The sequence below is a fragment of the Heloderma suspectum genome, chromosome 5, assembly GCF_057233095.1.
Source record: "Heloderma suspectum isolate Gila_16-S chromosome 5, 16-S_ref, whole genome shotgun sequence".
Lineage (NCBI taxonomy): Eukaryota > Metazoa > Chordata > Lepidosauria > Squamata > Helodermatidae > Heloderma > Heloderma suspectum.
This window is the reverse complement of record NC_139462.1, coordinates 126,299,106-126,316,575: the sequence shown is the minus strand read 5'-3', so window position 1 is coordinate 126,316,575 and position 17,470 is coordinate 126,299,106. Positions and strand designations below refer to the sequence as shown.

Here is a 17,470-nt window from a genome sequence, read left to right as displayed (position 1 = left end):
CAGAGAAGCCGTCTGATCCAACCACTGAGTACGCCTGTGTGCTGTAAGTAGGGATGGGTGGATTCCCTACCTGCTGCTCCAGTGGGGAATCCGCCCTTGGGGGGAGGAGATCCGTTCTTCCCCCCTGAATCCTCGCTGACCAGCTCTACTCCACGGATTCCGTTTACAGCTGCATTTAGCTTAATCTAAGAGCTTTACGGCCACAGATGGAGTAGTGGATGCCATTTTTGTCTGGATCAGCCTCAGCTTGCAACCATCCAGCTTTAAATATTTAGGTATAATAATTCCACAGGACTTAAAACAACTGTGTCAAAGAAACTTTGATCCACTATATAAAAATCTTAAGGCAGATGTCAAATAATGGAAGCCATTGAACCTTTCCAGGCTCAGTAGAATGGCTGCCATCAAGATGATGTCTCTCCCTGGATTCTTATTTTTATTTCAGTTTGCCAGTTGAAATCACTCCTATACTCTTTAAAAAGTGGCAGAAAGTTATGGAAGCGTTAAGTTCTGGGGTTAAGAAATTACGCATAAGTAAAAATACACTGTACAGACATCAAGTGGAGGCTTTCATTTTCCTAATTTAAAACTTTATTATGATTCCTTTCAACTTAAACAGGTTATACCACAAATGCAAACAGGCGATATGTGCCATGAGTAGCCATAGAGCTTCCCCCCCAAAACCAAAATATTAGATCTATCCTTTTTTCATCTCTAAAGAAGAAAGTATTGGAAATGATTTAAAAAGCCCTTCTTAAAAAATAAATTGTGGGCCTTCTGGAACATTTCTGCTCCTGTTGTTGTTAGCATCATCACATCATCATCCCACACGCTGCACACTCAGTGCTGTTGCAGGCACGCTCTGTGTACATCCCCTTGTACAATGTCTTTTAGTGATGATGGTGATGATGATGATGTGTGGCTGTGTGAACCCACCCCCAGCCCATTTTGCACTCATAATCTTAAAGTCACTTGATTGTGCACTGGGAATTGTTGCTGGAACAGGAGAATGTGGGTCCAAAGGAGTCCTGTTGTGTGAATCCTCCCCACTTTTGCACTTGTGATTTTAAAGTTCACAGGCCTCAGTTTCCCCTTTCTGTGGTATGGGCTATTCAGAAGACTGATCCTCCTTTGCTGACCCCTTTGCTTTGCCTCTGCTGACCTGTCCTCTGCCCCACCAGCCACAGTGACCACCAGCCGCCACTGGAAGCAGGGGATGCAGCCTCCCCATGGCCCTTGGTTGCCAGGCTGATGGTAGAAGCCAGAGTGGGCTTCCCTTCCATTTAAACCTAAATAAATCCTTAGTCTGCTTTGGTAATTATAATTGATTTTTTATTTGCTGCCTTTGATTCCATTGTATTGTATTCTGTTTTCAGATGCTTTATTCTTCATATTGTGCACCACCCCAGGATCTTCTGTGATGAAGGGAGATATAGAAATGTTTTAGATAAATAAAACAAAACAAAGGTTCAGTTTGAACCAGGATGCAGCCATAGATCTTATTTTGAATGCTGAGTTCAGCCTGCTACTTGTGACATAGTAGGAAAAAAGTGTGCCTCTGAGCATGTACAGAGCATCTTTCAGACTGGTGACTTTCAGATCCTGGGCTGGTACCTTGGCTATTCCTGTCTGCCCATACAGTGTGTGTGTGCGTGTGTGTTGTATTGTATGTGGAGAAGGAGGAAGGGGGAGAGGAGAGGAGAATTGTGGGTACACCACAAACTCACTATCAGATCTTAGGAAAATGGTCCTTTTTCTCACCCACACTGATGTAGTGAAGCACCAAACGGAGAGTCTGGGAGGTCTCCAGGAAGATACTCAAACCAGCAAAACAACATTTTATGACAGCTCAAAAAAGTGCTACCTTTTGCTTTATTTATTACAATCATACCCCACCAATCAATATTTCTACTCCTTGTTGAAATGGACAGGAGCCCTGCACCTTTACTAGATACAGAACAAAAATTCAACAGGTGAACATTCCCCCACCCCCAGTTCTGAGATGCAGTGATGAGGAAAGCTGTTTCTGCATGCTATACAGCTATTTTAAAAGCCACAAAGACGCTTATTACTACTACTACAACTACTACTAAGAATAGAATTTATAACCCACCTTTCCATTCAAGGTTCTGCACAAGAAGAATTGAAGCCAAGGTGGCAGACAAAATAAGGTCAAATATAACAATAGAAGCCATCAGCAGAAATAAGAAAATCATAAAAGCAATACCAAGACGTTAAAAATAAAAAAATGGCAATATAACAAGATATATATGAAATATATTCCAGCTATCCTACAAGTGAAGAACAAGCAAAATCCTTTCCACACCTTGATTAAAACTTGGTAGGGTTACTGGAGACCAGATAATGCTGTTTCTGGGGTCTGTGTGCTACTCTTTGATTACATGTCACAATAAAAAGCTAAAATTTAGAATCTGTCAGGCCATCCAATATATTTCACAAAAGTCTGCTCAATTACTTGCAAAGAAATTGGGCATTACTTTTGTCTGTTTCTGCCACAAGGCACACCTAATTTCTATGCTTCACGATCTCTGGGTTCAAGCTTGCTCAGAAGCTACTGCTCCTGTCATGGAAACATCACTCCCAAACCATAGCAGTGTGAGGGCACTGGGTGTGGCTACATACTGGTGAGGGAAAGGCTCTCTGCATATGCACAGATACATTCTCATCTCGATTTCACATGTTCCAGGGCTAATCTCTGGCATTATTAACCAAGTAGCTAAGACCTCATCCTGCGCATGAGAAAATCTCCTTTTTATGATTGTGTCATATATACTGTAGTTTTGTATTTTATGATGTTTTAGTCTAGAGTTTTATATGTCATCCTGATACATTTTATTGAAGGATGGGATATAAATCTACAAATTCTCTCCCTATCTCCACTACTGAGCCCAGGCACTGAAAACTGGGGCCAGAGTTTGACCCTGGTGCGGTGAACTCTGTTTCCAGTTCAGCCCTCTTAGATCTACACCTCGTGTCATACCAATATGATCCCATCATGGTGACGTATATATCGCACATATATGCCTCGCAGCACACACAATGACATCTATTGCAGTATTTTGGATAATACAGAATAAAAAGTGGGAAATAACGCTAGAACAGCGGTATATGGAATGCGTCCAACAGTTATCAGTGTACTTCAATATCGATAAAAAGCACCAGTGTAGCTCTAGCCCTGGGGCTCCTTCACACTGAGCTTTTATCCTGCGATTGCGATGACTCCTTCAGGGAAGTTTGTGGGCTCTTTACATGATGCCGTGACCCCGCCATGACCCTCCAGGGCGTCTCCTGCACTAAGTGCCCTTTGTTCCATTTTTAAATAGATCGCAGATAATGAGCTATCAAATTGCCCCGTTGTGTTCCATGAAAAGAGCTAAACCGGCAGGAAGAGGAGCGAGATCAATGAAAGATAATGGAAGACTCTGATATGGGGAGAAGGAGGGGGAAGGGGGTGGGGGAAAGGAAGCATGTGTAAAGGGAGTCCGTTGTGATCCTGCATTTAAAATGGAAGCAGAAAGCCCTGTTTTAAGTGCAGGATTTTAGGCTGGTGTAGAGATGCCCCTGATCTCTAGCTGGAATGCTGCCCATTAGCAGAAGCAAATGCAATCCTACAAGTGCTGGGGATGGAAAGCCTTTTTTTTTTTAATGTGGCCTTTGCTGCCCACCTTACCACTGTGTGTGTGTGGGTGGGAGGAGGGTGAGTATCCATCTGCTTCCATGAATTTGTATCATATTATGGGCAAAAGGGGGTGGATAGGGTGGGTGAGATTTAATTTTCAGGGAGCAGGTAAATAGAGGGTGCATAAATACTCAGAAAACAACATGTAAATTCTCCCATGTGCAAAGCATTATGCAAAGCCACTTCCACATGCACCAGGCAATTGCAGCTGGGGGAAACCCAAGCTCACGTCCACCCACTGTGGTGGGGAGCAAACCCCGGGGAGCAAACCCTGGGGAAGACTCTTTCGTCATTGTCTGCCTGAGTGACAAGAAGGCCCCGTGGGCATCAGAAGGGTGTAATCCAAAGTGGTGAGCTCTCTGGGATCAGGGAATAGTACTGAGCATCAAGGGCTTCCTCTGAGCTTATAACAAGGATTTAGCCCCAGGAACCTACAGCTAAGCACTAGGCTGAGTGAGGTCATGACTCTGGGCATGTACGGGGCATCTGTCTAACCTCTTCATTGTGCCACCACAACTGGCCAGATCCATGTGCCCTTTGTAAATTGCTGAATAATGCATAGGATGCTCAAAAATCAGACAGAGCATAACAAAAATATTGTGGGTAGTGGGGAGAAGGGCACTCCTGAAATGCTTGGCAAGAGCTAAAGCACGAGAGGCTCTGGATACTTTTTCTAGCAGAGCTCCTGACTCTAACAGCTTTGTGGCAGGAAGAAATTCAACAGATGTTTTTCCCTCCCAGCATCAAGAGCTGTACATGTTGATTACTTTTTGCCATACAGGTGCTCAAAGCACAGGAGCCCTGCTGGGTAAAAAGGATGCAATTTGCATTTCAAAATTATATACCAGTACATGAAAACAGACATAACTGATATAGACATGTTGTCTAAAATGGTCTTTTGCTAGTGCAAGGGGGCTGAGGGTAGAAAGTTATATGTCTTTGGGAAAGCATCAGATTTACCATTAAGGGAGCAGTCCTATAGCCGCTAGTCAGTGGCTAGACGGTTGTAGGATACGTTGGTTTCTGGGAACTGACCTTCCCCCCATCCCACGCTGCCTTGCAGGCAGCTTGGAACGGCCCTGTGCTCTATGCTCGGAGGAGGAGTGTGGAGCAGCGAAAACGGGGCGTTCTGGGGTGGGGAGGGAGGAAATGCCGATACGACACATCCAACATGTCGTCTGGCAGCTGCTTCGCCCACTCCGCCTTCCCGCCTTCCCTCCACAAATGGAGGGTGGCTGAAGTGCAGAGGGGACAATCCCCTCCATGCTTCTCCTGCCCTGCATTGGATAGGCAGCCGCCTATCCCGGTAGGATTGCTCCCTAAAACATTTAAAAAATCCTTTCAGTGAAATTAATGTACCAGAGTGCATGTCGGATAATTGTTCATCATATTTTTAGATACATTTGTGAGCTTTATGAGGTACAGATTTTCAGTCACCCCACACCAGTTATGGACCTCTCATATTGCATTTATTTTTCTTATTTTGTTTTTCTCTTTGGGGGTTTTGGCTCATGGCACAGAGTTTCTGGAACGTGAGGAAAGCCCTGCGGGATCAGACCAAGGGCCTTTCCGAACCAGCATCCTCTTTCCCACAGTGCCAGCCAGAAGCCCACAGGCAGGATGTGAGCGCAGCAGCGCCCTTCCACTTGTGTGCCTCAGCAGCTGGCATTGGGAGGCCTCCTGCCTCTGATGCTGGAGGGAAGATGCGGCCATCTAGCGGAGAGTGGGGTGAGTCCAGGATCTGCCTTCCCTAAACAGAAGCCTCCGCCCCATTGTTGGGGCTCTCCCCTTCCTCCCTGCACCTCATTTCACCCCTGAACCAGGCTTCCCCAACCCACTGTGCAGCATTTCCAGGGGGTGGGGATGTGGTTGTTTGCTGCTGTGGGGAGGAGAGGTCCACTTCTGGCTAAATCTGGCTCCAACCCACTGATAGCCTTATCTTCCCTTGGTATCTGTCTGCAAGTTGCAGGTTTGCATATAACTGGTTCTGGGACATGACTGGCCCAGCTCAAGTTAAGCTCTTCTGAACTGGGGGGAATTTGGGTGAATTTTCATTTCAGCACTAAGAACTGATACATGTGCAATGGTGATATACAGTCATAGAATCATAGAATAGTAGGGTTGGAAGGGGCCTACAAGGCCATCGAGTCCAACCCCCTGCTCAATGCAGGAATCCAAAGATCAAGATTCTTGGAGCTGATATGACCTCATAGTTCAAGGAGGGACTCCAAGCCAGGGTAGATGTAGAGAGCTGGGGTGGGGCATGGCAGGCAGAACTGAAACTTGGTTATGAAAATTACCCTTTACACCCTCTGTCCTTCCCTAGGCATGTGGCTTCATTTCTCTACCTACAGCACCGATTTACCTGCTGCATATGAGGGAGGTATTTAGCTTTGCTTTATGAAATAACAGGTAAGAAATGGATCTGGTTCAGCGAATCACAGGAAAATAAGAGTAAAGTGTGTAAAGCACCACAACCTCCGGCACCAGTAAAAGACTGCTTGGGCCAACATTTTGGCATTCATAACATGTGTTTTCTATAGGGTGGTGTATGATTTTGGATGGCCACTGTATGGGGTCGGCCTTCCCATTAGGTAGAGTTAGGAGCTTGCCTGAAACAGCTAATTTTGGGTGTCATAAAAGGGCAACAAACAGTTGGTTATTTACCTGATTATGATTGTACACTTACTACCAGGGAGGGGGAGAGGTGCTTGTGGGTTTTTCTGCCCCAGGTGCCAAATAGCCTTTGGCTAGCCTTGGGTACTGTGCACCTTGACCGGAGGGGAGGGGGCTCCACCCCAGGCAGCCAAATGTCTTGGGCCAGCCCTGGGAAGCCCACTTCTAGAAAAGGGTCTTGCCACTAGGGATGGAGAAATCTGTCAGTTTTTCTTTCTCCTGCATTTGAATTTTATAAATCTCAAGTTCTTTCCATCCTGAATATGAATAAATTTGTGGATTATGTTAAATTCATGTCAAAAATAGACCAAAACAAATAGACCATCTGCACAGGCCAAATTCAATAGGTTAATTCCAGCATGGAGAGGACCATGCTGTACCTGCCTGGCCTATAGCCATTAGATGCACAGCCTGTCAGAAAAGAGAGCGGCTATCCTAACTCAGCACCACAGACATGACTGAACATGCAGGGAGTCAAACCCAGGCGAAGTACTCAAAGCCATCGGCCTGGATGGACAAATCTGTCAGTTTTCCCATGTTCATTAAAAAAAACCCTCAAGTTTTTTTGTTCCATTTTGAAGATATTTGCAAATTTTGATAAGTTTGGTAATAAAAAACGGAACTACACAAAATTCTCACCCACCCTGACTTCCCACCCAGCTGATCTGCTCCAGTTAATTGCTATAGCTCTTCCCACTGGTGGATGGATCGTTTTAGGAATAAGCCCCCCAGGCTTCCATATCAAACAGCAAGTAGGGTGATTGTTCACAACTAGTGATTCTGCTACCCTTTGCAGGTGTGGGTATGAGCTGTGCAGCCACAAAACAGGTGGCAGAACATTCCAGGCGGGAAAGCAAGTTGTATCTAACCGACTGAGATGCTCACACACCGTTTCCCCCATGCCCCCGTGGTTCTCTGTATCAATTAAACCCTTGCTAGAGCTGGAAGGAACACACACACACACACTCAAAATTCCAGGGGGGAAAGTCAGTAGTATAACTCTTTTTTTTAATTTTGAAGTTTCAAAGGTCACTTTTGAAATTCTTCTTGAAGGAGCACTCTAATTTTTTTTTTTAAACCCACTGAAGTTCTCTTGCACGAGCCTCACTGAAGCATGTTGCCCACCCCTGCTCTAATCTTAAGTCTTTGGGGAGAAAGTCAGAGTGATAATGGTAGGTATTGGTTTACCAAACTCAACACTTCTATATCCAATTTGCCTCAAAGCACACTAAACCCAACTGGGAATTAGAGGAGAAAACCCATTTGAATTAGGAGGATACAATTATTATTGTTTTTAAATGAACTCAAGTTAAAACTATATGTGTGAATCCATCCACGCCTGCTCTAATTTGTACCACTTTGATTTTTCCTCATTTTTTGATGGTGTACCCTGAATTGAGTCCCCCGCACTGCACCGCTCTTCTCCCAGGATTTGTGTGACTTGTATCAACACCTGCAAGGACTCTGGGGTATGTGAGTATTCCATTTTGTTTTAGCACTTCTGCTGATGATAGATATGCAAGCGAGAGATAGATCAAGAGTACTGGAGCAAATAAAATCCCCCAAAGTGGGATTTTCACACTGGCCACGGCAGGAGGCATTGCCCCGTTAGTCAGGTCAGGGGTAGCCCACCTTGCTGAGGATGCTGCAAAACCTTTCACTCCTCGCATGGATGTTCCCCCAAATCCCACTTCTCTGCTCTGTCCTGGTAAGTTCCAATATCTTCATATGTATCAGCTAATTCAACCATCAATCCCTGAAGAAGAAAAAAGTGGGATTGAAGCATAGGACGAAAGCATTACAGGACAAGAAAGCTCTGCCACTCTGAATGAAAGGGTGCTTCCAGGTGAGGCGTTTATGGTGCCACCACCTTGCCTCTCCCATGGATTTTACAGGGGGCTCAGACAATGGTATCTTCCACTTGTAGCCCTCCCATGTTTTCCACTGCAACCATTTTCTGCATGCAAACCATGTGCTCTACTGCTGAGCTGTGGCCCCAGTACCGTACCCTCGCTGCTGTTCCCCAGCAACCTGTACTCAGAAGCATGCTCCTCTAAGATTCTATTTGGCCATCATGACTACTAGTAGCCATTGATAGATGGATTCATGGAGAATAAGTCTAATTCCCGTTTATTTCATTATTATTATTATTATTTTTAAAGTCACCTAAGCTCTTGGCCATTGCCACATCTTGTGGCAGTTAATTCCATACATTCATTGTGTAGAAGAAGGTCTGTTCATCCAAAATCTACTGCCAATCCATTTTAGTGGATTACCCTGAATTCCAGTATTCTGAGTCAGGGAGAAAAAAACCCTCTCTACCCACTTCCTGTTATTGCTATTAAACTTCCATCCCACCTTTCTTCCATTGTGGAACTCAAGGTGGCTACATGTGGCTCCCAGGTGGTCTCCCCTCCAAGCACTGACCAGACCCAGACCTGCTTAGCTTAAGCAAGGTGGCTGCCTCGTGTGCCTTCAGACCATGCCTTGGGACTTCCTCTATATCTTGTATAATTTTATAAAGTTTTATCATGTCCTACATTCATTTTTTTTCTAAACTAAAAGCTGCAAATGCTCTAGCCTTTTTATTATAGAGATGTTCCAGCTGTGATCATTTTGGTTGTTGTTGTTGTTGTTATTATTATTATTATTATATCCCGTCTTTTCCCCAATACTGGGACTCAAGGCGGCTTCACAACATTAAAACTTGTACTGTTAAAACCTATAAATAGACGTATACAAAAGTTAAAAATATAATTAAATCATCAATAATATTAAATTTGTATAAAATATCAAAATGTTAAAAGATAAGAAATATAACCATAGTACCCATCCGTCATATTCTCACAGGTCCAGACTAGCTATCCCTAAAGGCCTGTCAGAACAGAAAAGTTTTTATATGCCTGCGAAAGCGTATCAAGGAGGGTGCCATTCTCACTTCCCTGGGAAGGGAGTTCCAGAGGCTTGGGGCAGCCACTGAGAAGGCCCTCTCCCGCGTTCCCACCAGACTGTGATGGTGGCGGGACCGCGAGAAGGGCCTACCATGAAGATCTCAGGGCACGAGTAGGCTCATAGGAGAGAATACAGTCTTTCAGTTAACCTGGACCTGAGCCATATAGGGCTTTATAGGACATGACCAGCACTTTGAATTGTGCCCAGAAACAGACTGGGAGTCTGTTTTAGCAAGGAAGTTGTATGCTCCCTGTAGCCAGCCGCAGTCAACAGTCTGGCAGCAGCTCTTTGAACCAGCTGAAGTTTCTGAGCACTCTTCAGAGGCAGCCCCAAATAGAGTGCACTGCAGTAATCCAAGCGGGATGCCACTAAGGCATGTGTCACTGTGGCCAAGTCAGGCATCTCAGGGAATGGGCGCAGCTGGCGCACTAGCTTGAACTGTGCCTATGCACTCATGGCCACCGCTGAAACCTGGGCATCCAGGCTCAGGGCTGAATCCAGGAGTACACCCAAGCTGCAAACCTGTGTCTTCAGGGGGCGTGTAACCCCATCCAGCACAAGCTGAATCCCTGTTCCCTGATCTACCTTTTGACTGAACAGGAGCACCTCTGTCTTGTCTCGATTAAGCTTCAATGTGTTTGCCCTCATCCAGATCCAGTCCATTACTGCTGACAGACACTGGTTTAGCACCTCAACAGCTTCCTTGGAATTAGATGGAAAGGAAAAATACAGTGGGTGTCATCAGAGTACTGGTGACACTGAACCCCCAAACTCCAGGCAACCTCTCCCAGTGGTTTCATATATGTGTTAAATAGCATGGGGGACAAAACAGAACCCTGAGGAACTCCACAAGCCAATGGCCAGGGAGTCGAACAGGAGTCCCCCAGCACCACCTTCTGGGTCCGCCCCTCCAAGAAGGAATGCAGCCAACATAAAACAGTGCCTCCAAGTCCCATCCCAGCGAGGTGGCCCAGAAGGATACCATGGTCGATGGTATCGAAAGCTGCCGAGAGGGCCAGCAGAACCAACAGAGACACACTCCCCCTGTCTAGTTCCCGGCGTAGGTCATCCACCAAGGTGACCAAAACTGTTTCTGTCCCATAACCGGGTCTGAAGCCAGATTGAAATGGATCTAGATAATCTGTCTCATCCAGGAATCCCTGGACTTGGGAGGCCACCACATGCTCCAATATCCTGCCCAGAAATGGAATATTGGAGACTGGCTGATAATTATCCAATATGGTGGGGTTCAGGGAGGGCTTTTTTTTTTATTTTTAACAAAGGTCTCACCATTGCCTCCTTCAGGCAGACTGGAACTCTGCCTTGACCAAGGGAGGCATTAACCATTCCACTTACCCACTCGGCCAGTCCATCTCTGTCTGCTTTTAAGAGCCACAAAGGATCTAGAACACACGTGGTGGCTCTCACCTCTCCCAGGATCCTGCATTCACACGCCATGCATTTACCTATTCACAGACTGTCTACAAACATTCTCATTTTCCCCATTCACATATGCCCTTCTCCTCCTCCTCCTCCTCCCCCCGTCTCATATTTGCATGCACAAACAGACAGTGACCTCCCCCCCCCCATGCACCAGTAGTTGATCACCATGGGAATAGTGCTGCCTCCTCCCTCCTCTGCACCCCCCTCTTACCAACAGCTTAGAGTCTTGCGGTATTTTGGCACTTTTTGCTCTCTTCCCCGTCAAGGAAGGATACACCCCTTTCCTGCTTTACCATTTTGAAAACACTTCACTGTGTTGCTCACCTCATAAGTATGATCCTCTGCAGATGCATCTTTGCTCTCACCCTAAAATGGAATAGAGGAACATAATCACTCTCCAACCGATTTATTCTCTGTTTGAAAAGAAACAGCCTGAGATCTGCTAGCCAAGCAGTCTTTGTCTTTTCTTTTTAATTCCTTCTGGCCCCATTTCAGTACACTGCTACCTTCATTTTCTTAAAACTATTGTGTTAAGAAAGTCCTAATCTCCGCAGATGGACAACATAAGAAATAGAAATATCTGTCTGATTGGAGTTGCTACTTTTCCAAAGAGCTGAAGATGGTTCGAAAGCAGGATCACTGCTTGTGTTCTCTATACTCATCCACGTTTGCTTCTTGTTTCATATTGTTTCAAAGACCTGCAAATAACAGTTGACCAGAGGCACTACAGGAAGCAAACATCTTTCAAACCACTTTCACTTTACTGTCTTGTCTCCAGCCTCGTAAATCTATTTTACAACACTTCTTACCCATCTTATTATTTATTTCATTTTTATACTGCCCAATAGCCGAAGCTCTCTGGGTGGTCTTCTCTCTTAAGGTTTGCCTAGGCACTTCTGACCAGGGGTATTTATTTTCCATTCTAACCAAGGAGGCCAGGCTGAATAATACAGTAATGCAGGACTGCATGGGTCATTCAAATTAATCACTATATCTCAGGGAAGGCACCTGAGCTTTCCTAAACCCATTCACTGCTTGATGCCTACCATGCCCTGCATTAAATATCTGTTATCAGTTCCTGATCTCTTGCCTGTAACACCAGTGCAATCAATGCAGTGCTATGCTAGACATAGGAAGAGGTCAGGGGAGTTCTGCACAGAAGCTGGGAAAAGTACAGAGCAGGGTCTCTTCTGTAGTAGCTCTGACTTTGTGGAACTGACGCCCCAGTGATAGTAGTCTTGGCCCTACTTTGCAATTGTTCAGGAAATAATGTTAAGACCTTCAAGTTCAATGAGGCTTCTGCTATTGGAGGCTGAATCTTAAAAAAATAGTTTGTCGTTTTTTACTGGGTTGTTATATTGGGTTATTTGTGTGTGTGTGTATTTTTCGGTTGTTTATCAAGAAAGCAGGGAATTACATAAGAAGAATGCAATAATCATAATGCTAGGCATACAACATTGTGTTGTAGCAGCAGTCAGAATATTCTATCCCAAGTTTCAGCTCTGTTAGAATTTGGCATCTTGGCAGGAGTGCCCAACACACTCACCTTCCCCAGAGTTAGGAGCAGAGGGATGCTCACAAACAGGACAAGAAGAATGGACTGAATCACGATAATAGCGTCTTTCAGTGTGTGCCGATTCCGCACTTGCTTAAAGGTGCTGATACCTTAGAGAGAGAAGACAGGTCAACCTCAGTTCTTTGCTCTGCTTGTGGTCTGACACCTGGTCATACCTAGGTGGTGAATACAATTACCCTGAGGCAATTGAACTTTCAGGTGCATCCAGATGTGATTACAGTTTTCCCTTGCATCTTTGAAATGGAATTGTTCTGTGTTATAATCTACAGTAGAATACAAATCCATGTTGCAGTGCAACTGTGAATACAGCATGCATGTGCATAAACATCAAGGGCTTGTATAATATTGCAGATATAGCATGGATGGCCCTTTAGATGGGATCATGGAAACCAATATGCCAGCTGGTATATTTTCCCTGAGAATGTGTGTTTGTGTGGCCAAGCAAAACAGGCTTTAAGGCAGGATTCTGCTTGCGGACAGTTCCCAGACCTACATACAGGACCTTGAAAATAGGAGAGGAGATTATTTAAGAGATTAATGACTCACCCATGACTTTGAGTTCAGTACCACAGTGCCGCTGCTGTATTTCCATCTTGTATGAATTGTTATGCTCACAGAAGTAGATACCACTATCGGTGTACTGGATTTTTTCGATCTTTACCATCACCACTGATTCATTTCTTGTCACCTTGACTCTGGAGTCGCTCATTAGGTGAGACTTGCCTGTCTCAGTCTCTTTGTACCAGTTTGCCATAGAGTTAGAAAAGCAGCTGAGGGTAACATTAGAACCCCGTCTTGCAGCAATGAAGCGTGAGTTTGTCCAAGTTACAGAAGCTGAAGAATAAAAGATGAAAACCACAAAACAGAGATGGAAAGGTGGGAGAAGGGAAGAGATCGACTCTCCAGTGATTTAATGTTCCACTTGAACAACATTTTGCACAAATTCCAACTTTGGGCACATTTTTGAAATTTGAGTTCAAAATTCATAGAATCCTAGAGTTGGTAGGGGCCACTGAGGCCATCATGTCCAACCCCCTGCTCAGTACAGGAACCCAGTGTAAAGCATCCCTGACAGATGGCTGTCCAGACTCCACTTGAAGACCTCCAGTGACAGAGAACCCACCATGTCCTTAGACAGCTGTTTCCATTCTCTGACTGCATTGACCAGTAGGATGTTTTTCCTGATGTTCAATAGAAATCTGCCTTCCTGTAACTGAAGCCTGTTATTTCATGTCCTACAGTCTTGGATGATAGAGAACAGGTTGTGGCCTTCTTCTGTGCGACAACCCTTTAGGAACTTGAAAAGTGCTATCATATCCCCACTCAATCTTCACTTCTCAAAGCTAAACATACCCAGTTCCCTCAATCTTTCCTCATAGGACTTAGGTTTTAGCCCCCTGATCATCTATTTTTTCCCTTTTTTGAACTTGTTCCAAATTATCTGTATCAGTCTTAAAGTATGGTGTCCAGAACTGAACACAGTATCTTAGGTAAGGTCTGAGCAGTGCAGTATAGAGTGGAACTATTACTTCCTGTGATTTAGAAACTATACATCTACTGATGCAACCTAAAATTGCCTTTGCCTTTTTTGCAGCCACATCACACAGCTGACTCATATTCAGCTTGTGATTGACTACAACTCCGGATTAGGAGTGTTGAGCGAGAGGTGGTCTGTGGCAAACCAGTTATGTGGGATCAGTTCCAGCTTCTTCCTTCTGATGAAGTGGACACGGTGCTTTCATCTGTAAAGCCGACCACCTGCTTACTTGATCCTTGCCCATCTTGGCTCATTATGAGCTGCAGGGAGAGGCTGGGTGAGGGGATCAGGGCGGTGGTGAACGCCTCCCTTGAGGAGGGAGTGATGCCATCAGCCCTCAAGGAGGCAGTGAGAAGACCACTCTTAAAGAAGCCCTCCTTGGATCCCCAAGTCCTGAACAACTTTCGCCCAGTTTCGAATCTGCCATTTCTGGGCAAGGTGATTGAGCGGGTGGTGGCGATGCAGTTGAAGGCACACTTGGAAGAAGCCAATTATCTAGATCCATTTCAATCGGGCTTCAGGCCTGGGCATAGGACAGAAACGGCCTTGATCGCCTTGGTGGATGATAGGGCTCAGTCCTGGGCCCAGTGCTCTTCAACATTTTTATTAATGCTTTGGATGAGGAGGTGCAGGGAATGCAGATCAAATTTGCAGATGACACAAAATGGGGTGGGATGGCTAATACTTTGGAAGACAGAAACAAAATTCAAAGTGATCTTGATAGACTGGAACACTGGGCAGAAAACAACAGAATGACATTTAATAGGGATAAATGCCAAGTTCTGCACCTAGGAAAAAGAAACCAAATGCACGGTTACAAGATGGGAGATATGTGGCTCAACAACACTACAAGCGAGAAGGATCTTGGAATTGTTGTCGATCACAAGCTGAAGATGAGCCAACAATGTGATGTGGCTGCAAAAAAGGCAAATGCTATTTGGGGCTGCATTAATAGAAGCATAGCTTCCAAATCCCGGGAAGTACTAGTTCCCCTCTACTCAGCACTGGTTGGGACTCATCTGGAGTACTATGTCCAGTTCTGGGCACCACACTTTAAGAAGGATGCAGACAAGCTGGAGAGGGTTCAGAGGAGGGCAACAAAGATGATTAGGGGACTGGAAACAAAGCCCTATGAAGAGAGACTGAAAGAACTCGGCGTGTTTAGCCTGGAGAAGACTGAGGGGAGATTGGAGAGCGCTCTTCAAGTACTTGAAAGGCTGCCACAGAGAGGAAGGCCAGGAACTCTTCTCCATCATCTCAGAGTGCAGGACACAGAATAATGGGCTCAAGTTACAGGAAGCCAGATACTGGCTGAACATCAGGAAAAACGTCCTGGCTGTTAGAGCAATACGACAATGGAACCAATGACCTAGGGAGGTGGTGGGCTCTCCCACACTGGAGGCATTCAAGACGAGGCTGGACAGCCATCTGTCAGGGATGCTCTGACTTGGATTCCTGCATTGAGCAGGTGGTTGGACTCGATGGCCTCGTAGGCCCCTTCCAACCCTACTATTCTATTATATGAGGAAGGCTTTGGATAGGGGTGAATGCTCCTTCCTTGTTCTCCTCGACCTCTCAGCAGCTTTTGATACTGTTGACCACAGTATTCACCTGGAGGGGTTGGGCATTGGAGACAACATATTACGGTGGTTTTGGTCCTTCCTCTCTGGCAAATACCAGAGGGTAGCACTGGGAGAGGAGGTTTCGGACCCGTGGCCGCTCACTTGTGGGGTGCCACAGGGTTCCATCCTCTCCCCGATGCTATTTAACATCTATGTGAAGCCACTGGGGGAGGTTTGGGGTGCGGTGTCATCAATATGCAGATGACACGCAGTTCTACCTCTCATTCAAATCTTCACCAAGGTTGGCCATAGAATCCCTGTCCAAATGTCTGGAGATGGTGAGTGGCTGGATGGGGAGGAATAAGCTGAAGCTTAACCCTGACAAGACCGAAGTACTTTTGGTGGGAGACAAGAGGAGGTTGGGGGATGTTGACCTGGTGTTGAATGGGGTACAGCTACCCTTGAAAGACCACGTCTGCAGCCTGGGGGTCATTTTGGACTCCCAGCTGTCCATGGAGGCTCAGGTGTCAGCTGTGAACTGGACAGCGCTGAATCAACTCCATCTGATATGGCGACTGTGTCCCTACCTTCCCGACCATCTGCTCCCATTGGTAGTACATGCCCTGGTCTCCTCTCATCTAGACTACTGTAGTGCGCTCTACGTGGGGTTATCTTTGAAGACGGTTTGGAAGCTGCAGCTGGTGCAGAACACAGTGGCTCGCCTGATTAAAGGCTGCTGCTGGGGTGATCACATCACTCCAGTGCTGAAGGAGTTGCACTGGTTACCAGTTGTTTTCTGGGCCAAATTCAAGGTGTTGGTTTTGACCTTTAAAATCCTATATGGTTCTGGCCCCGCCTATCTCAAGGAGCGCCTCCAGCAACACCAGACAGGCCGCTCAACAAGATCAGCCTCGGATGGCCTTCTCTCTGTCCCATCAACCAGGACAGCTAGGCTGGTGAGGTTGAGGGAGAGGGCCTTCTCTGTGGTGGCCCCCAATCTGTGGCACTCACTCCCTAGGGAACTCCACCATGCCCCCTCTTTAATGAGCTTCTGCCACACATTAAAAACGTGGTTGTTCAGGCAGGATTTGGGGTGGGTTAGGGTATTTTTAGAAATATGATGTTTTAATGTAAAATTTTATTGTTTTAAACTGTTGCATCGTTGTACATCACCCAGTGTGGCTGGGTGACCAGCCAGATGGGCGATTAAGAAATTTAATTTAATAAATAAAATAAAGGAACAAGCAAACTGGCCAAATCAAGAACCAGCTGATGGAAACATTTCACACATCCCAGCCGCTTCCCCTTCCTCCCCAGAACTTCTAAGACAGCTGAGAGGTTTGTAACTTCATCAACACCTGTTTCTTTCTATTGATAAGAGACCTTTTGTGTAAACTTGGTTGCACTATCTTTGCTCCCTGACAGAGTATATTTAGATATTCCTGAGCCACTTCCCTGGTCTTAAAAAAAAAAAACAAAAAACTTTTATTTTTATCTTTATAAATGAAATAAACAATACCAACAACCTGATCAATAACTACAATTTCCCAACAATACAATATTCTTAGGAGGACACCACAATAACAAAAAGGAGAAGAAAAGAAAAGAAAAGAAAAGAGAAAAGAAAAGAAAAGGATTTTTTTTCTTTTTTAAAGGGTTACATTTAAACTCCAATACACACAGGCTTCAGATCCCATTCTATTTTAAAAACTATACCTATAACATTAGCAATATTACAATTTAATAATCAACCTTACATTTCAATATCATATCATCAGTCTTATAGCAAGGAAGCAGGCCTACGATTCATTCCCAGTAACCATATATTTCCCTTAAGTTAAAATATAATAGTAATAATAAAGCTTAACAGTTTAACCAACCAAAAATCTTACCAAGTAGTCTTATAGTAGTAGTAGTAATAATATGAAATTATAATGTTATATAATAATAAAGCTTGGAAGCAACCTTACAACAATCAATGATATATTTTATGTTGTTGTTGTTGTTGTTCAGTCGTTCAGTCG

The 17,470-nt window shown here is 45.0% G+C and overlaps 1 protein-coding gene across 4 annotated transcripts in view; it reads right to left on the bottom strand.

Annotated features, from left to right (window-relative positions):
- Positions 1 to 577: 577 nt before the first annotated feature.
- CD79B (CD79b molecule) overlaps positions 578 to 17,470 on the bottom strand; it is a 37,876-nt gene continuing 20,983 nt past the window's right edge. For 2 of the 4 annotated variants that reach the window (XM_084857244.1, XM_084857247.1), the window contains exons 2-6: positions 12,894 to 13,181; positions 12,318 to 12,436; positions 11,096 to 11,137; positions 8,009 to 8,132; positions 578 to 1,415 (exon numbers count right to left, since the gene is read on the bottom strand). In XM_084857244.1, coding sequence (XP_084713370.1) covers positions 8,034 to 8,132; positions 11,096 to 11,137; positions 12,318 to 12,436; positions 12,894 to 13,181 — 548 coding nt within the window. In that variant the 3' untranslated portion in view covers positions 578 to 1,415; positions 8,009 to 8,033. Of the gene's footprint in view, positions 1,416 to 5,197; positions 8,133 to 11,095; positions 11,138 to 12,317; positions 12,437 to 12,893; positions 13,182 to 17,470 lie in introns of those variants that run through there. The other 2 variants (XM_084857243.1, XM_084857246.1) reach the window with 1 other exon arrangement.